Genomic DNA, 21,511 nt, shown 5'->3' with positions numbered 1-21,511 from the left:
ACAGGAGCTACAAGCTGATAGTACTAGTGAAGCAAGCTGCTACAAATTAATATCTTGCAAGTTACAACCAGATTTCTCAACATTACAACCTTTTCAGCACAATGTTCCGTGTCAATTTAGATCATAAGACATAGCAGCAGAACTAGGCTATCCAACACAATTCAGTGTGGGGAGAGGGACTGCTGACATTTCAGGTCAAGACACTGCATTAGGTCTGCTCTCCCCATGGAGTCCTTTCAACAATATATGGTTTTTTTTGTTCCAGATTCCAGCAGTACTTGTTTCATATGTCTCCATTAAATTTGTTTGCCTTTCCTCATGTGCTACCTGATCTGCAGACCACTTCCAGGCTTTCAAATTTAACTAAACACTGACTGTGATCACAGAGCCAAGAAGATGCTTCAAATGAGAATGAATTTAGATGCTTTCATACCACACATTGCAAAGGGAATACCTTTACTGATTTGCTGATCAGGTTTTTCTCAAATATACTATGGCAGTGATTAGTATCGTTGGAACTGGGTTGACTAACTGCTATTAAAGTATATCCAAAGGAGGCTTTGAAAGAAAAAGATCAAAATATATGGTACTGTGACACATACAATGACACATACGTTTCCAACTTTGACAGGCAATCCATAGCTTGTTTCTTCCAGTTTTCTTCACCATAGTCCAGATACCTTATTAAAAATATATAAATCATAAATTAAATGAGAACAGTTTTCTACTGAGGTGGTGTGCAATTAGAATTATCTTTGAACAGAGACTGACAGTCACACCACACAAAATGGCCTCTCTCATTTATGTTTAACTCAATAAACTTATTTACTTATTCAAGATCATAAAATCAATGTGCTTTTGGAAGTAAAATTACTTTCTCAGAAACACTGACAAGAACTAAGGAAATGACACAGGTGTAACACTGGGCTGTATAGAATTTTTAAAAATCAGCTATTTTCCAGATATCCTTAAAGTAAACAATATAATGGACAGTCACTCCATGAGATGTTAAAGGACTACAGTTATTTGCAACACATACAAACAAGCTGGATGAACTCAGCAGGTCGGGCAGCATCCGTTGAAATGAGCAGTCAACGGATGCTGCCCGACCTGCTGAGTTCATCCAGCTTGCTTGTATATGCTGACTTGACCACAGCATCTGCAGTGTACTTTGTGTTTACAGTTACTTGCAAGTTCATCCAAAAGGATGTAGTGCAGTGGTTCCCAACCTGACGGCCACAGACCTCTTGCTTAATGGTATCGGCCCATGACATAAAGGTTGGGAACCTCTGATGCAGTGGAAAAGACTGGGAAGTTGAAAATATATACTTACCATTGATCACACAAAGCTACAACACACTCATCAGCAGACCTTGATATAACTTGCTTCTCAGGTTCCATGTAGATCATAGCTTCTTTCTAGAAGAGTTATTACACATTTGTTTTTAAGATAGTGATAAATGGAGTGCTGCAAGGACCAAGCCTATAGCATTAACACAGATGGTGGGTGGGGGTTGCAGAATAATTCTAATATGTCCAAGTTTACTGACGACACTAAATTCAGTAATAAGTTAAGCTGAGGCTATGTTCACAAGAACATAGAAGATTAATATATGCCAAGTAAAATTACATACTTTGTTAAAATAGAAAAGTTGATTCTGTTTTGAATTCCAGATAGTGGTAAATTCTGGTATTTAAAAGGGACTTCCATGACTTTGATTAAGAATAACAAAAAGATAATGTGCAAGTACAGCATGTTATTAGAAAAGCAAATGATGTCATAGTCTTCATTACAAAGGCACTGGAGTTCAAAATAGAATATTATTCCATCTATATACAGCTTCAGTGAGAATGCCGCCTAGGTGCTCTGTATAGTTTTGATCATATGTAAGAAAAACCCATCTTATTGAAGTCCAAGTGAAAATTCAATGGACATGTTCCTAATACAAAGAAACTGTTGCACAAGAGAAAGAAATAGGCCAGAAAATTGAAGTGTTATTTTTCATTTAAAAGGGATGAATGTACAGGATGGCAATAGGAAGAAATTCCTCCACTTAAACAGTTGTGAATCTGGAATTTTATATCCTGAATTACTGTTAAATCATTGCATACTTAAAACAGTGGCAGATGACCTTTTGGAAATGATGGGAATCAAAAGATCAGATTATATCAAGAGCTACTAAATAATTTTAGAGGTGAGAAAGCTGAAAGGTTTAAATCTGGTACTATTCAATGTTCTGGTACATTAAGACCTGTGTAATTTTAGTCCACTTTTCTTCCTATTCCTCTCATCCATCAATATTATTATTCTGATAGCACGTGGCCATTACAAACTTAGTATTCCATTCAAACCTAATCAATGAAGAAGGTCAACTGTGCTAGCAGTTTAAAGCCACTCAGCACCTGATACAGTAAATCAATCCAACAAACTGGCAACTCAGCAGTCACAATATTTCTGATCTGTATGGTTGTTTAAAGTTGTTGCTGAATAAATTAAAAGCAAAACTTACATTGTCTATCATTTTTTGTTGAATTAGCTTCTTGACTTCATGCACCTTCTGTCCTTTGAACCCATCCACAAGCATTACCTACATCAGAAAAAGCTTTATAAATATTCAATCAGTTATTACCCTGACCTAATTTGCCCTCAAGTTAAAATGAATAAGAGGTCTGTGAGGGCTTGATCTTAAATGAAAAGTAATTACTCTCTGCAAAGCAACAATTGCATTAGTACCTTCTACTAATTATACAGATTTATCATAGCAGTAATGATGCACCAATACATTTTGACCTAAAGCACTCTTTACAAACAATCCTGAAGCTGACTACACATAGGCATAGTGTCACAGCTAGAATAACTGCTTCCTCACACCTCCAAAAACTTCAAGTACTGTCTGTATGATGTTAGTACACGCCCCATGATTGCAGATGTTCAAGCTGCATTCCATATGCTGCAGATATCTGGGTTCATAGATTAACTGGCCGTAGAAATTGCCCCTGGTGCGAAGGTGAGTGGTAGAATGGGAAATTGGAATTAGCACATGGAATGCGTGCACTCAGTGGTCCAAGGATCCTGTTTCCATGCTGTATAACTATGACCAGTGGCATTGCAAAGATCAAGTGGAAATTAAAATAAGTGTGGAAATATATTACTCACCCCTTCATAAAAACCTTTCAGGTAAACTTTCTCTTTGGCCTCTGCAAGCTTTTCCCTATCATTTTGACTTTGAATCTTCAATTGATCACACACAGTTGGTGCTGAGAGGTTTCCATAGCCTGGGATTTCAATAATAGGAACCTAAAAACAAGCAGCACGGAAAATAAGACATTACTAAATAGCACTCAAACTCAAATACATTGCATGTCTTCATCCTCACTATAATGATGAGAAACACACAGATCTATCAAATTCAAAGCTCACGAGGACCCTCTAGTGACAGGCTTGGTTACTTCAACATTGAGTGAAACCTTCAATAAACAGATTCTAATTGATTTTCAAGTCAATTTTAGTAGATCGGTTAGTCTAATTTCCAATTTTATGCAGCTCAAAGGGGTTACTTGGGAGTAAGTGGGAAGAATGAGCCAAGAAATTTTCAAAGAACGGATCTCATTTTGAAATGGAAAATAGTATTACATCTGCACAAACCAGGCAATACTAGAACTACAAATTGGACTGAGAAAATGGTTACTTAATGAGAATCGGGGATTTGGGGATATTCTCTCCAAACTGGTAGACAAGGTTAACAGTAATTACACATCACTATTTGAATAAGAGCCACAATAAAGATAGACTTACTTTGGGTCTTAACAGGACATAAGGGGAAATATGAGCTAGCTTCTCATTTATTGTTCAGTTTAGGAATACTCACTGGTTCAAAGGGTAGGACCTTTTCATCAGAAATTCTGTACTTCTCCCTCAGTGCCTAAAAAAAAACAAAAAACTTAAGCTCTTTCAAAATTCAATATGCAATAATAGCAGCATGTTAGTTGCAAGTGTTACAGGTGTAGTTAAAACTTCCTTTTTTAAGTGAAGCTGCTCCTCTCACCAGCTGTTTAATTGTCCACATACACTTATAACTAGTGGTGGCAAAGACTGCAGAGTTTAGATCTGCTGTTTGGCAAATGTTTGGCCTATTTTGTACTTTCAAAAACAGGCATCTCACTTTCAGGCCCATGTCGTACAACTCCTCCAGACACATTTTTCTTCAGTGAACCAGGTTTGGCATCTTGGCCTAAGGATAATGGCCGAGAAAAGGAAATGCTGATAAAACAGATTGCAAAGGACAGCTGCAACATGGGATTGGCTTCTGTTCTGAACTCTCTATGACATACTGCTCACCAGCTGCAACCAAGCCCATGAACAGAACAAAAGGAAATCGACAAGCATAGATGTTCATTTCCAGTGCAATTTCCCCCTTGAGCTTCACTCCAAACAGGAGGAAAATCAAATATAAATTACAGCCAGACTGACTATAGGCACTTCATACACAAGTACTCTTCACAGAAACGTACCAGCTAAAATTTGATACCAAAATAAGTCAAGGACTTCCACAAAATATTCATCTGAAATTTGGCATCCTTTGAAAACTCTGCATGAGAACAATGACTATTAACTTAAGTACCAGAGGTTATACAATTCCAGCAATCAAGCAAGGACTTAATGTCTTCAGCACTGAGAATGGATTATCAGTAATAAAAAGGAAAATTACAATATACCTTCTTATTCTTGAGGTCTCGGAGAGCTGCAATGTCATCTGGAGCATCAGATGGAACACTGGTAACAATGCCAGTGCCTGTTGAGGGAAGAGAAAAAAAACACTTGTGCAAAAATGGAGACTGTCAGTTGCTTAGATAGGTAGTTTTTGAGTTTCCAAATCTGAATCAGTTCTATACGCTAACATCTGGTATAAGAACATGGAGTACCTTTTTCTTCTTTGATGGTGAGCATAGGAAGAGCATAGATAACATTGTAGGATGTCAAAGGAGCACTCAGTGACACACCGAGGATGTCCTGGAGAAAAACATAAAATATGTTCAAATCAACTAGAATAAATATTTTTTTTCCATTTTCAGTATTTTCTGCTAAGATCGTATAATATTCACAATATTGCGGAGCTTTCAGAAAAAGACATTTCATTCAAAAGTATGCACAAATCACCAATGTGCAGTAAGTACTTCCTTAGAAGGTTGGCGTCATTCAATGTCTGCAGTGAGATGCTGAAGATGTTCTATAGGTCAGTTGTGGAGAGCGCCCTCTTCTTTGTGGTGGCGTGTTGGGAAGGCAGCATTAAGAAGAGGGATGCCTCACGTCTTAATAAGCTGGTAAGGAAGGCGGGCTCTGTCGTGGGCATAGTACTGGAGAGTATAACATCGGTAGCTGAGCGAAGGGCGCTGAGTAGGCTACGGTCAATTATGGAAAACCCTGAACATCCTCTACATAGCACCATCCAGAGACAGAGAAGCAGTTTCAGCGACAGGTTGCTATCGATGCAATGCTCCTCAGACAGGATGAAGAGGTCAATACTCCCCAATGCCATTAGGCTTTACAATTCAACCGCCAGGAGTAAGATATGTTAAAGTGCCGGGGTTGATTGTATTTAATGTATTTAAGTAAACTACTTAAGAACTTTTTAAAAGCTATTATTAATGCTTTTTGAGAGAGTGATTTAGATGCATATCATATTTTTACTGAGTTAAGTATTGTATGTAATTAGTTTTGCTACAACAAGTGTATGGGACATTGGAAAAAATGTTGAATTTCCCCATGGGGATGAATAAAGTATCTATCTATCTATCTATCTAGAACTTACCTCTCCAATTAGCTCCATCACCAAAGGCACTTTTCCATTCTCTTTGGTAAACCCCTGGAAAGACATATTCCTTGCTGCCCGCTGTGTACAGATAAATACGTCTCCATTCATTATTTCAAAAGCAATATACCTCATGTCAGGGCGAACCCAGCAATTGGTTTGTCCAAACATGGTCTCTGGTCTTAAAGTAGCAGCCACCAGAAAGACGTTTTTACCTTTAAGGCCACTGCAAAACAGAAAATGAAACCGATTGCCTAAGGTGGATAGCAATTATGTTTTTTTTGCCACATATAAAGTTGAACTTTTTCCCCCAATTATTCTATCCCCAGCCTCAGATTTTAAATGAATTTTGTGCATTGTAATAATAGCTACACAATATAACACCCAATGAAACATCTATTTTACTGAGATTCACAAATATACAGGCAGTCCCTGAGTTAGGAACGTCCCACTTACGAACAACTCGTACTTACGAACGGCCTACCATGAAGCCTATTATATTAAAAATTTGTTGGCTTGAGGAAGGAGAACACCGTCCACCATTTTAAGTCAGATCACGTTGCAGCTAACACTGTGTTGAGTGTGTAACTTTGTATTTGGCTTAAATTTTTCTTAGCAAGATTCACCTTGACCACCCCCCCCCCCCACCTTTCCAGTCAGCACCGCCCCCACGTCCCATTTAACCTGTCTCATTGCGGTTGGACTTTAGGACCCGGGAGAGCTCAGGATCCGCAGCCTGCAGCTGCTGCTGAATCTGCAGTGTTTCTGTTCCGTTGACGGAAAACGATCACGATTGAAAATAAAGTGGAAATAATAAAGCGATCAGAAAGAGGTGAAGCGCCATTGGTCATTGGAAAATTGTTAGGCTACAGTTGGTCAATGATCGGAACAATTTTAAAGGATAAAGTGAGAATAATGGAGCATGTGAAAGGCCCTGCCCCGATGAAAGCTACAATTATTACTAAGCAATGCAGTGGTTTAATTATTGAAATACTTAGGTTTCTTAAATGTTTTATATGCATAGAACGGTAAAATATATACTATATACTAAGACAAACGTTTGACTAACTGACGCTAAATAATACCGGATGAGCCTGTTCCGACTTAAAGACAGACTTAGGAACGGAATTCATTTGTAACCCAGGGACTGCCTGTACTCAATAACTGAAGCATGATTAAACAATGTCAGATGAGGGAAGTTGGTTCAACAAAGAAGCATTTGCAGGAAGAATTATCATTTTTTAAAATCATGTCCACAGCAGGCAAAAAGGAGAGTAATAATCTGCTGCAATGTTAATGCAGATTCAATTAAAATCTCTTGGAAATTCTGTAAATGGAGAAATATATGCCTGTATAATGTGTAACCAATGTGTCACCCAGCTAAAAAGAGATGGTATTAATAAATGTTAGCCTCATCAACATTACAAACTGTCTTGCCTTTAATGAAATACTATCTAATTTGTTAATAAATCAACAAGTGGGTCCTTAATTATGGATTGTGACCAATGTCCTAAAAGATGGTCAACAAAACAAAATGTAAATGCTTTTCAACTCCCACTCAATATGATTTACTGGACTAGGAGTTTCTGCAGTTCTCAATTACACTCCATAATCGAATGATATTTTATATTAAAAAAACTTTATTAATCCAATTTTTCCTCCAGTGTTAGTTTACCTCACCAAATTCTTAAATATCCTGTGTAATGATATATTACTACGGTCTTTAAAAACAGGTCAGGCAGCAGTAACTTAATTTCAGAGATGGAAGGTCAAATTCAGACACTAAATGAGATAAAAATCAACTTGCTTATTCACAAGTGAAAATTGTACCTTAGTTTTGCAGGATAAGGCTCAAGGATCTTCATTTTAATTAAAGTATATTCCTGAGGTCCCACACCCTGAAACAAAACCACAAAGTAAATGAGGTAGAAATAAAGTGCTCAAGCGATGCCTATTTCTTTGGTTTATTACACATAGAGATCATATCATTGCAATAGTTTACTTGAGAAGGTCACCATTTCAAACTTCTGTCAATTCCAATACTATTTATAATTCAAAGCACACAAAATTTTCAAGGAGATTGTGGATGGGTCATGATAGATTACAAAATACATCAAGTAAATGCCTGGATAAAGGGTAGTGAGTTTCTGTCATGTATATAATAAATTGGTCAATGTATTTTAATGACTGGTTTCCAGAATCAATCATGATTTGCTTCTTACGGCAAAGAATACATAGTGAAGTTTTACAATACAGAAGCTAACATTCAAAGGAACTACTTATGAAGCATTTCTAGACATTTAATCTGCCTAGACTGGCATTGATGAATTTTTGATCCGTACAGCTATAGTATAAAAGTGTGCACAAAACGGACATCTTAAAATTGAGGGTAACGGAGCGTGGAAAGAGAAACTATTAAATGATTAATTGTTGTTGGGGTACAACTTCATGACTATATCCATCTTCTGGAGTTATTCTGCACTCATACAAATTTACAGACCATGAACTGTAAAGGGTGAGCAGTCAATAACTACAGTAAATACTTTTATTTATATTTGGCAATTAGTGTCAGAGATGTTGTTTCTCCAGGATCCTAAACTGTGAAATAGGTACAGTCCTATCCTCGGATTCAACTAAGTGTGGATCGAAATATTCCCAAAAAAATTCCAGAAAGTTCCAAAAAGCAAAACTTGAATTTGCCACATGCTGAGCACTACGCTGAATCCACACAAATGAGTGATGTGTAGGCATACCCTGCTGTAGCCTCCCGCCATTTCACAGATCCTCAGTCTCTCTCCAGCACTCGTTGTTTGAGCATTGTTCGCCTCGCGTCTCGTTCATTCGCTACTTGTGTTGTGAGCAAGAGGAAGGAGCTTAAGGCTAATAAGGGATAGCTGGCTAGCTATGTAAAGCGCTACAGCCTCAAGAACTTAAAGATCATGGGAGAATCAGCATCGGCTGATGCCGAGGCAGCATCAGCGTTCCCAGAAGACCTACTATGGTTGCGTCTGTACTGAACATGTACAGACTTTTTTCTTGTCATTATTCCCTAAACAATACAGTATAACAACTATCTGCATAGTATTTACATTGTATTAGGTATTATAAGTAATCTAGAGATGACTTAAAGTATACGGGAGGATGTGCATAGGTTATATGCAAAACTACGCCATTTTATAGGAGGGACTTGAGCATCCGCGGATTTTGGTATCCGCAGGCGGTCCTGGAAACAATTCCCTGCGGATATTGAGGGATGACTGTAATTACTATAAATATGTTGGCTTGCTGTTTAACCATTGTTCGCTATACAACATGTTTCTTAAGTTATAATTGAAGGCAGTAACTTACTAAGTGTCAAGTTTATGAATGTTTATTAAGTTACAGCCTTCAATTATAGCTTAATGGAAATTATAATTTCAATTTATAACTTTTTTCATATAAAACATGCAAAAACACATGAAATATTCAACAATGGAAACTGTACCAATGATAAGGAGATTCTGTCATAATCCTCTGTTTCTCTTTCCATAGATGCTACCTAACCTGCTGAGTGATTACAAAATTTTCTCCTTTTAAACGCTTTTCCGAATTGAACTACCAGTAGAACTCCATTTTTATGTTAACTATTCCAACTATTCCAAATTGGGCACGGACTAGAAGGGCCAAGATGGCTTGTTTCGGTGCTGTAATTGTTATATGGTTATAATATGAAATTGCAATGCCAAGCAATTCAAAGAGCAACATTTCCCACACTCTTCCCTTTCTTCATTATATCCAATTGCAATAAAGAAAGTCTGAGAATATCTGCAGAATACAGGTGTAATTTTCTAAATGACCAGAATATTGATAATGGTCATATTTTGCCTAAGCATGAACTTTGTGAAAATATTGACATTTTTAAAATGTCAAAATGATACATTTATGGGCAACACACAATTAATTCTACAGATTTACAATAAATATTCGCATAAGGTACGAATTAACCACATCCTAAGGTTCCCTACCAGAAGCAAAGACTCCAAGTACCAGATAATTTACAAATAGAACTGTTTTGATTTCCTTACAACTTTAGTTTTTCCCCTCCAAAAGGGTTGACTGTAACCAATGATAATAAAATTAAATGTGTATAAATTTGTTCCTCACAATTAGTCACAGGTTGATTTGAAACTTGGAGAGATGTAGGTACAACGAAAACAAATCAAAGGTGATAAGCTAGATTATTTTCAGCTATAGATGAAAATTAATTCTATAACAAATGGTTTTCATTGGATTGCTGTCACCTACATTCCTACCTCTCCAGTCTGTCGATCATGATCCATGCACGGTTGCCCATCCTTTGGAGAATAAATAGTGTATCTGAAAAGGAGGATTTTGTAATCAATTTCTATTCGCAGCATTACAAATTTGAAGGGAAAAGTTTACAGATAGCTGTTGCAATATGCTTCTTAGAAAATTATCAAAAGTAAAATACAAAAAGAAATAAAAACTGTTGGACATAAAGAAATTTCAATATTTGATATCATGAGTTAAGTAATGAACTATGATCCTCTATCTGATACTCAAGAGATGATGCAGTAATACTCAATAAACAGTTGTTTGGAGTTTGTTTTCTGATTTCTTGCAGCTCTCAAGACCAAAGATTGTAATATACATACTCTAGACAAATGGGACATTAAAAAAAATATGAAATAATTAACCAAGGAACAAAAAGTACAAAATATCATAAAAAAGACAAGAACAGTTAAGTTGCGTAGCCCAAGTAAGTGTTCCTTCTCTAAACAATTGCAGTAAAAAGTCAAAGAACTGAACTTTTAAATTTATATTTGACATATAATAATAAAGAAATTTCTGAACAGACTGCAAATTGGTGAGGACAGCAAACTAGTCATGTGCGAGACACAGAAGTCAATACAAAAGATTAGAAAAGGGGGGTGGGAGAAGATTAGTCTTTGCAATTGGAATGAAATCATTTCAATGATGAGGGACGAAATGAGAAGCACGTAATAGTTGATACAAGTAAAATTGGGAAACAGATAAAATGGGAGTGGAACACAAGTAAAAGCTCTGAAGTAGCAAAATGATTAGATGAGTCTGCAGGAAATACCGATTGCTTTGAACGAGGGGATATTTCTTCATTACATTTAGATAAGCAGTCCACCGTATGAGAGAAAGTGGTGAATTTCTTTAGAGCATTCAGGATCATCTACACCAACAGAATGCTCCAAAACCAACAAGGAGAAGATTCACTGTAACCAACAAACTCATCAGCACCAATGATTTTCAACTAGAACCTACATGTTTCAAGACTTATGTGGAACATTTGCAGAAGGAAATGAGCCTTGTTTGAAAGAATTTAACTAATTAAATAAGAAGATCAAACTACTATCAATGAAAGTGAGAAAACCAGATGAATGAAAATCCAAGAATGAAAATGTTGGAAAGAAAACCAGAAACAGGAATCCCTAAAACGGGGGTGGAAAGTCTAACAATACCATTTGCAGGTGGATGAGAGAGAGCGAGAGAGAGAGCAAGAGACAGAGAGAGAGTGTGTGTGTGGAAAGGGGGGCTAAAAGAAATGCGGGTTGAAGAAAAGGGGATTAGTGTACTCTAGATGGGTGCTTGATGGTTACTTGGTGAGTCAAACGACGTGTGACATTATGATAAAGAGAGGCACAATTAGATAGATGAAACTGGTTAACAAATGTGGCCAATGAAAATATTAAATCAAAATCTAAAGCATACAGAGAGCTAAAAGCTGGTGGTAGACCAGAGGATTAGATACTTTCCCAGGAACAAGCAGCAAACAATAGCTAATGAGGGAGAAACTGATTATATGAGTAAATGGGTAAGCAGAATCAAAACAAACCAGATCTTCTATGGATATCTGAAATGGAAGAGGATACCTAAGGAAACTGTGGGATCCCTGGAGAGTGAGAGTGGGCAATTTAAAACAATACTTGACATTAGACTTCATGCTGGAGGACATTGCAAATATCGTAAGGAGAACAGATGGACTAGTTTCAAACAGAAGGGAAGAACTTGTAACAGTCCTTCTCATGACGCTCAGAATATTGGGAAAAAGAAACTATTGGGATGAAAAGCAAACAAGTTACCAAGACCTAAAACTCTGCATCAAAAGATTTTGAAGAAAGAGTCTGCAGAGATGACAGGAATATTAGTTGAACATTTTGAAAATTCTTTAAGTTCCAGGAGTGTACCAGCAGAATGGAAACTGCAAACTGATACTTCAAGGAGGATGGGAGATAAAACCTCTGATATAATTTCTGCCTTTGAGTTTATAATACTCATTGTACAGATATCATGATATCATTATGGGTGCAAAAGGAAAACAGGAAATAACATTAGCATTTGATGTCCAGTTTTCCCAATGTAAAGAACCTTATCAGGAAATGGTTGAAAACACCCACAAGACATCCTCAAAACTGAACATTACGAGCTATCAAAGCAAAAATGGAAATTTTTCTTCATTACACCAAAAAAAAAACACTTCTAAGCTAACTAATTTCAAAACATATTTCATTTTGATTAGCACCGAGAGAACAATACCTTTTTCCAAACTTGACCTTCTTCTTTTCTTTTAAAGTCACAAATTGCCACTTGACAAATGAATCATAAAAAGGGTTTGCATCTGTAGTGATGAAGGAGCGCCGCCAATCAACCTGTTAAGAGTTCATATAATCTAAAATTAAATTCTACAATATTGAACTACAATCAACATAATATTAAATGATCGAACCTTGCAAATACATATTAATACAGAATAATCCCCAAATTTCATTTGAACTCAAGCTGGTTTGAACTCAAACTCAAACTCAATTACTCCAATAATTACTCCAAGAATTGTCAAATGTCAGTTTATTGATCTCAGCTGCTGGGAGTCGTGCTTTTATTCTCACTGGCATTGTTATATGCCTCAGATGTCCACAACAGTCTAGAGAATTTCTTCCTCCCCCACCCCCCCCCCCCCCAACTTGGCGGCTCATCTTAACCAGTGCCAGGTGCTCAGAATTGTGAGCGCTTGTTAATTATTAGCACATTATATTGTAAAGCCTCCATCAGAAAATATACACTGATATATCTACTCCGATATGGACACATTATCTTTACAGATAACAGTAGAATTTCATTTTCTTTTCATTTGCAATCAAAAATATAGTTTGGAACAAAAACTACAATTAACCTGATTACACATTTCCCACAAATTGGGAAGCACAATCTCATCTTAATCCTTAGAACTTTGTGGACATAAAGAAAAGCAGTAACAAATGCAGGACAGAAGCAGAAACCATAGCCCAATTCAAAATTAACAACAAAATGCTGGAAATGTTCAGCAAGACAGTGATACCATCTGATGTGCTGAATATTCTCAATGTTTTCTGGTTTAACTGCAGATTTACAGCAACCACAGCCTTTTGACTGCATTCAAAAATGCTTTTCCTGGACCATCCACTTTATTCCAAGAGAGGTGGAGATTATGGCTGACTTTCCAAATTCTCTTGATCTACCAAACAGGAATTATTAGTTATCTTCTGCTGTTCCTAACCAAGTACTGATAATAGAATTTATATTTTGGTGTAACTGGATTTAAGCAAATAAAAAAGGCAAACGTTTACTTAATGATGTGGGAAGCAAATACATGCTAATAGCTGGGTTTACTATTGGCACGTGAGTAAAATAAAACAGACCTTCAATCCCATTCTTTTAAGATCCTGGACAGCCAAAACTGGAAAGTAACCAAGCCAGTGTTCAGCTTCTGCAAATTTCACAATTTCTTCATTAGTCAGGCCCAATGATTTCATGATATTCCACTGGAACTTGGCTTGGCCTGCTTTAGCAGCTGCTTTACTCTGGAACAGACAGAATAAAATGATCAGAGAAATCATCCAACAGAAAAGACTATCTGAAATCACAACGTGTTAGATTCTGAATCTTCTGAAGTGGAGCTAATAACATTACGTGCATGCCAAATTCATAGAAACATAGAAAACCTACAGCACAATACAGGCCCTTCGCCCCAAAAAGCTGAGCCGAATATGTCCTTACCTTAGAACGACCTAGGCTTACCCATAGCCCTCTATTTTTCTAAGCTCCATGAATCCATCCAGGAGTCTCTTAAAAGACCCTATCATTTCCACCTTCACCACCGCCGCCCTGCAGCCCATTCCACGCACTCACCATTCTCTGCATAAAAAAGCTTACCCCTGACATCTCCTCCGTACCTACTTCTAGCATCTTAAAACTATGCCCTTTCGTGCTAGCCATTTCAGCCCTGGGGAAAAGCTTCAACTATCCACACTATCAATGCCTCTCATCATCTTGGACACCTCTATCAGGTCACCTCTCATCCTCCTTCGCTCCAAGGAGAAAAGGCCAAGTTCACTCAACCTATTCTCATAAGGCATGCTCCCCAATCCAGGCAACATCCTTGTAAATCTCCTCTGCACCCTTTCTATGGTTTCCAGGTCCTTCCTGTAGTGAGGTGACCAGAATTGAGCACAGTACTCCAAGTGGGGCCTGACCGGGATCCTACATAGCTGCAACATTACCTCTTGGCTCTTAAACTCAATCCCACGATTAATGAAGGTCAATGCACCATATACCTTCTTAACCACAGAGTCAACCTGCATAGCAGCTTTGAGTGTCCTATGGACTCAGACCCCAAGATCCCTCTGATCCTCCACACTGCCAAGATGCTATATTCTGCCATCATATTTGACCTACCAAAATGAACCATCTCACACTTATCAGTGGAAATTGGGGGTACATGGTTGTTGCTACTTTTGACTCTTTCAAAATCGACAAGATTTTGGAAGGGACATTAGATAGTCAAACCCAAATGATCTTGAAACTCCTGCACTTGCCCTGATGCTTCAATCACTCTCATCATTTCAATCAGTGAACAATGGGAGCTATAATCAGTGAAATGGGGTGAAACATTGGCTTGCGCACCATCCTGCAAGCTTATCACCTCAAGGTTTGCTCATGCTGCCTCTGGCTCCCAGAAACTCAGAGACTGCAAAGTGCTGAAGCACCCAAACAGCAAAACAAAATCACAAAGGTTTCCATGGTTTCTGTGAGTTTAGAGCTGAGGGCAGTGCTAGATTTCTTTGGATTTAGAAGAAACATCAGTGTGAAGTATCTCTAGCCTGTTGTATTCAGTTTCTAATGCTGACCACTATGCCTCTGGCTCTCAACCTTGCCCGTTTCTTTGTGCTTCTTCAGAAGAGCCTGGACAGAGCATCTTGAAACTTCAGTCTGCCACAACATTGGTGCTTGGGTGAGAACTTTCTGATGTAAGACAATCACCTTGAGTTTTATTGCTATGCTCCCTCTTGCCATGGTGTAAGAACTGATGATTCGAAGGTTAAACTGTCATATCTGCCACAGTCACTTTTAGGTTTGGTTTCTGTTTCAGTTTATCAATTTAGTTCATTCAGCTCATTATGTCATTGATCATTAGTACCTATTTGCTCTCTGTTTAATCGTGCACTGGGCTATATGCTTAAAAAGTAATCACGTTTTAATTTGCTTAATATGTTATTTTCTTTAACAAAGTACAATGATTTCTCTGAAACATTTAATCTAAAATTTGCTCTTTTCTACTGACACACTGATACAGGAGACAAAATAAACATCTAGAACAAAATTTATATAAAAAATCTGGAGTGTCTAAGACTTTTGCACAATACTGTACACACATTTTGAAATGAACAGAAAGAGCTGATGTTGTGGAAGATCAGTATTCAGTACGATCAAAGCGTGCCCTTCTGTTATGATTCCGGGGTCACCCCATAGCTATGAATCTCTCACATTAACAGTATTCCCCAGATTGTACAAGAAACAATGGCAATGATGAAATGGCCAGTGACCTTAAACTCAATACTGTAAACCCAAAATACATAGCAAGCACAAGTCTGATTCCAAAGTACAGTCTTCATGTAAATAACTACTTATGTCATCTCCCAGGATCTACACCAAGACCTAAGTTAGCAAGTGAAAGATGAACCCATTATAATCATTATTAACTATTATTAATAATTTTCAATTAATTTTCATTAAAATGTAATTTGCCTCTACAATATTTCCATGTCTACTCTCTCCAAACTAAATTTTGAGAAGGTCTTTACTTTGTATAAGAACATGCTCTAATCATGAATTCAACATACCAGTTACTTAATACAAAGAGATATGTATCAAAATGGAATGTACATTTTTATTTGAAACACAAATAAAATATCATGATTGAACATTTACTACCAAAGACTAAGTGTGCAATACTACCTACCTTCTTCCCTTTTGCCTTGTCTATAATGATTCCTTCTTCAGTTTTTGAAGGTTTCTCTTCCTCCTCTTCCTCTTCTGGGAACTGAGGTGGATAACCATATAATTCCAGCTCTCGCTTCAGTTTGTCAGCACAAGCCTAGAAATAAATTCATAATTGCAGGGAAGAGTTATTCATAAATTGAGTTGGTATCCAGGTGACACTTTGATTTTGTTAGTCAGTTTTAGAAATTCACAGCCAAATTAGAAGTTGATTTAGGTTTTCAAGTGGAATGCGGTCATTATCTACTTTTATTTTGGTTTTAAAATGGCATAGCCACCGGTCATATAATGGCATCCACACAGAACTTCGAGACGAGTGGTCCTAGGTTTAAATCCGGCCAACTCCTTGCACGCTCTCCATCCATGCTGGGTTGAACATTGAGCTAATAAAAACTCTAAGTACAGGCTATTACACAGTCATAGGATAGGCACTTCAGATCCAAAATCAATTTATTCCATTTAGTAAGGGATACACTGACCATAAGCTATTTGTTCCAAGCTAAATCAATAGTTATTATAAACTTCCTACCCATAAAAGTTTATATCCATAAGCCACTTTAGGAACTCAAAACAATTACCTGTTTCTGAGTTTCTCTTTTGGGAATACAAGTGTGGTATAAAGGTTCACATTTAGATGGATCCAAGGTAGGGAACTCAATACTGATGAATTAGCCTCAATACTCTAAGCTAGTGAATGCAGAAAGAAAATCTATCCAATTTCACCATTCCAATGAAGTGAATAGTGAATGCAGGATTGGGTCCAGTTGTGTACTTCACCCCCAATATATAGCTTAATGCTGGGTGGCTGCACTCATATATCAATGATGTTTAACTGGCCAACAGGTTGTTGTCAACAATTGTTACGAGTACCTGAGACTGCTGAAGTGTTTTAGAAGATGGTAGAGTTAAAAAATGAGGAAATGGATAGTTTAAAACTAGACTGAAACAGTTAGCTCTGTCTAGCCAGTGAACATACCTGTCACATGCATTTGTCTTTTGTTTTTAATGGAATATGATCTGATGGTTCCTTAAGGTTGTTATAGCCGGGTGTGGTAATGCAGACAACCTCTCACTACCCATTAAATTCTCCAAGGGGGGCATGCCTCAAATAGCCTTGACAACTAAGTCTAGCTCCTGGCCTTTACAAGTGGCTTAGCTACTAAGCCTGGTGGAGCTGTTTCTACTGACAGGAGAGGGGCAAAGGCAGGTACTGGTGCCTTAAAACCAGTCGCTTCGGGCAGATGGCACAGGTCAGCCATGGCTGGCAGCTCATCTAGGAGACAGAAAATTCTGATCTCAAACCTCCACTGCCTTGCGGCTATACCCACTCATGGGCTTCAGGAGTAAATCCCGAGGGAGAAATCCTGAGCTGGAGTCCCCAAGTCTTACATTGAGTTCAATGCTGACTGGCAATTCCTACGACACTGCTGCATCAGTCTCTGCCATTCCTTTGGGTTCATCAGAGGAGTAGAGAGGGGGAGCTTGATACATAGGCAAGAGCTTGCTTTCCATATCATAATGCCTTAGCTTGTGCATCTAGACAGCTAGGATGCAAGTTCCACGGTCAACTTTGACTGATGGAGGCCTCGGATAATGTGATATGTTTAACTTTCACTTTAAACTCACTTAACCTGCTTTTCATCATCAACTGGAATTCAAACTATATTTTTCGTGAAGCTTAAAATAATAAACAGAATAACTTCAGCAGCAAGGCAATTGATCATCTCCATTTTCTTCCTCTGATGTCACTTGGGTGGTCAAAGCAGGGATGAACCACTGACAATTACTTTCTTACCTATTGAACTGTAGCCAGAAAACAACTTGTTCTTTGTTTTTCCCCTCCCGTTGCGTTTCATCACCAAGCTTCTGCTCTGCTGGTTCCACAAAATCAGAGCGTGGCGCTAAACAGCAACTCCTTTGCTTGCATCTTCAGAAACAGCTCCATTTCTATCTCTGATATCTCTTTTTTCCTTTTCAAGTTTCTTTTGAAGACCCTGACCTGGAGTTACACTCTGACTTTGGTTCTTTGTGAGAATAGGACCCACTCTCAAGGCCTCACAACCGGCCGCTTGTTGACATCCCAAGGACATGGCCTGGAAGACTATTAGGTAGAGAGAGAGCCTGTGGTATATCAAATAACCGGGTTTGGGGGGGGCAGGGGTCGTTGCCTTGCTGTAGCTTGTGTGTGGGACAGGGGAGTTGGGAGAGGGGAGCTGGGGGGGGGGGGTTTGGGATTCTATTGTTTAACTGTAACTCATTCTTTGGGCTTTTGTGGATGTTTGCAAAAAAAAAAGAAATTCAGGATGTATATTACATACATTTCCCTGACATTAGATGCACCTCTTGAAAATGTATATTGATTAGACTCAGGTTACTCTCACCTGTACCTTCCTTATCCCTTTCTACTATATCTCATTCATTTCACATCATGACTGACGTACTGTATTTCACGTGTGGAAATCTCCTCCAGCAAAATATTAAGAATAAACATGTTGTTTTTCGCGCTACAAATTTCATTCCTTTACCACTATTTCCAAACTATCTCCCTCTCTTTTAATTCCCCAGACTTATATCTTTGTTCTGGTAGCTAATCAAGACCCACAAATTTTACAATCTTGGTGTGCTTTCAATTATAAAATATATTTCTGTCATGGTGTAGGCCCTGAAATTCTTCATCTAAATCTCAGCACTCTTATCCTTGAAGGGGGCAGCATTGTAGTGTGGAGGATAACACAATGCTTTACAGCAACCAGCTGTAAATATCAAGGTTCGAGTCCCATTACTGCTGAAAAGGAGTTGCTACATTCTCCCCGTGATGACGTGGGTTTCCCCCAAGTGCTCTGGTTTCCTCCCATGTTTCAAAGACTTACGGTTAGGGTTAATGAGGATGCTATGTTAGTGCCAGAAGTTTGATGACACTTGCCCATCACAATCTTCACTGATTTTGTTTGATGCAAAATGGTGTATTTTGCTGAATGTTTCAATGTACATGTGACACATAAAGCTAATTTTTAAAATAGCTCTATAAAACCATGTTTATTTACAAATATGAGGAAGTCTGAAGATGCTGGAAATCCAAAGCAACACATACAAATACTGGAGAAACTCAGCAGGAAAGGCAGCATCTATGGAAATGAATAGATAGCTGATGTTTCGGGCCAAGACCCTTCCTCAGGACTGAAAAGAAAGGGGTAAGATGCCAGAATAAAAAAGTGGGGGGAGCTGGAAGGTTATAGGTTGGTGGGGAAGGTCAAGGGCTGGAGGAGATGGAATCTGATAAGAGAGAAGAATGGACCATAGGGGAAAGGAGGAGGGGACCCAGGAGGAAGTAATAGGCAGGTGAAAAGCAATAAAAGGTCAGAGTGGGAAAGGAGAGGTGGGGGAAAATTTGTTTATCAGAAGGGGAAATTGACATTCATGCCATCAGGTTGGAGGCGACCCAGGCAGAATATTAGGTGGTCCTCCTCCACCCTGAGGGTGGCCTCATCTTGGCACAAGAGAAAGCTGGAATGGGAATTGGAATTAAAATATTTGACCACTGGGACGTCCTGCTTGTGGAGGATGGTGAAGTGGTTCTCTAATTTACAACAGGTCTCACCAATGTAGGGGAGGCCTCATCGGGAGCACTGGACAAAACAGATGACCCCAGCTGGTGCTGCCTCGCCTGGAAGGACTGCTTGGGCCCAGGTGCCTGCTTGTTGATGTCTCTTTCTATCTTGCAGTGTTAAACTTTGATTGATAATGTTTTAGGAGCACCAAAGATGATTTGGGATGCTAAAAAGTGTTAAATAAGTGAATGAGCTTTAAACTCATATTGTAATGTACAAAAATCAGATAGCTTAATACAGTATTAACTGATAAAGAGTAATTGCTAGTTGTTAAAAAATATACCAACCTTAATGGGCATACCAGTGCAATGTAGTCCAAAAGGAAACAAACATCTTTTCCCCTTTAAACGTTGAAATCCTACAGAAAACTGGTAATGGGAGATAGGGAAGTAAAGAGATGAATGTTCATGAAAACATCGTCTTTTCAGTAAATTTAAGTGTTTTTTTTATCTTTATTTTAAAAATTCTATCAATTTGATGGTCTGATATCTTGCTCCTATTGGCAAGTCCCTTCATTCCTTTTACAAAAAATTTCATTTTCTCTGCCCCTGAAAAAGTAAAATTTACTTGAAAATATTCATTCCAACAATTTGCTAAATTACACTGGTGCATACTGTCACTCCAACACAGTCACATAGTAATGCCTGGGCTCCTCGTGGCATTACCCAGAAACAAAAAATATATAACATATCAACAAGTATATAATGTCTTAAATTCCAAATACATGCAAACAAGAAAGTAATCGAATCAATAGATCACAAATGTTTCTTTACCGTGTACTTCTATCACATATGCCAGCTTCCAGCACATTTTATATTTTAATCCTGTAATTTAAATGGCAATTATCATCAGCCTACCTTCTGCTCAGCAATAGCAGGACAAATCCAACAAACGATTTAATTACCCACTCCGTCAACTCTCAATCATCAACGTGATGAATGCTGTTGCTGACAATGCTAAAAACATTACTTTCTTCCCAATACTCTACTCCCCAATGCCCAGTTTGGATTTTGGTTGGACCATATGGCTTCAGATCTCAATCCAGCCTTGGTCCAAATATTGACCAAAGACTGAACTCCAGAGTGAAGGTCAGGTGAGTGCCTTTGTATCAAGTACACTTGGCTGGGTGAGGCATCAAGGCAATCTGGTAAAACTTGTTATTGGGCAAAGGTAAAAAAAATTACACTGGTTGAAATCAAACCTCATACAAAGAAATACGGCTCTGATTATTCAAGATCAATTAACTCTGGATAATTATTGCAGTATTACTTCAGGTATATGTCCTTAGCCCAACTGTCTTCAACTCATTTGTCATAATGCCATAAATGAGGGTATTCACGTGTGATTGCACTATGTTCAATTACAGTTGCATTTCTTCAGCAAATGTCTGCAGGCAGTAAAACATTCCAGCATAGGCTGATAATTGGCAGAAAACAACAGTACCACAGAAGTGTTAGCCCATGAACATTTCCAACTAGGATCTAACCACATCTTTCAATATTAGTAATGGGGAGAGTCACAATTGATCAGAAACTGAACTACACCAGCTATATAAATACCTTGATCAAGATTTGTATACTGGTGTCTCCCGCTTTACAAAAGTTCGCTTTACGCTACTTCGCTTTTATGAAAGACCTACATTGGTACCTGTTTTCGCTAACTGAAAGAAATCCAAAGAGGATTTTCATTTTTACAAAAAAAGGCGCCGCTTTAAACTTGTGTTTACCCCAAGAAAGACTACCATGAACG

At 38.1% G+C, this 21,511-nt stretch overlaps 1 protein-coding gene across 1 annotated transcript in view; it reads right to left on the bottom strand.

The window, feature by feature from the left end:
• lars1b (leucyl-tRNA synthetase 1b) overlaps window positions 1-21,511 on the bottom strand; it is a 49,322-nt gene that overhangs the window by 23,121 nt on the left and 4,690 nt on the right. The window contains exons 4-17 of the mRNA XM_073067304.1: window positions 20,050-20,130; window positions 16,117-16,251; window positions 13,517-13,678; window positions 12,378-12,490; window positions 10,103-10,166; window positions 7,641-7,708; window positions 5,811-6,036; window positions 4,924-5,011; window positions 4,717-4,793; window positions 3,870-3,923; window positions 3,158-3,298; window positions 2,511-2,588; window positions 1,334-1,419; window positions 615-680 (exon numbers count right to left, since the gene is read on the bottom strand). Of these exons, the coding sequence (XP_072923405.1) occupies window positions 615-680; window positions 1,334-1,419; window positions 2,511-2,588; window positions 3,158-3,298; window positions 3,870-3,923; window positions 4,717-4,793; window positions 4,924-5,011; window positions 5,811-6,036; window positions 7,641-7,708; window positions 10,103-10,166; window positions 12,378-12,490; window positions 13,517-13,678; window positions 16,117-16,251; window positions 20,050-20,130 (1,439 nt within the window). The remainder of the gene's footprint in view (window positions 1-614; window positions 681-1,333; window positions 1,420-2,510; window positions 2,589-3,157; window positions 3,299-3,869; window positions 3,924-4,716; window positions 4,794-4,923; window positions 5,012-5,810; window positions 6,037-7,640; window positions 7,709-10,102; window positions 10,167-12,377; window positions 12,491-13,516; window positions 13,679-16,116; window positions 16,252-20,049; window positions 20,131-21,511) is intronic.

The sequence above is a fragment of the Hemitrygon akajei genome, chromosome 15, assembly GCF_048418815.1.
Source record: "Hemitrygon akajei chromosome 15, sHemAka1.3, whole genome shotgun sequence".
In the NCBI taxonomy this organism is placed as follows: domain Eukaryota; kingdom Metazoa; phylum Chordata; class Chondrichthyes; order Myliobatiformes; family Dasyatidae; genus Hemitrygon; species Hemitrygon akajei.
The sequence above is the reverse complement of the archived record's forward strand: the minus strand, read 5'-3'. Positions and strand labels throughout refer to the sequence as shown.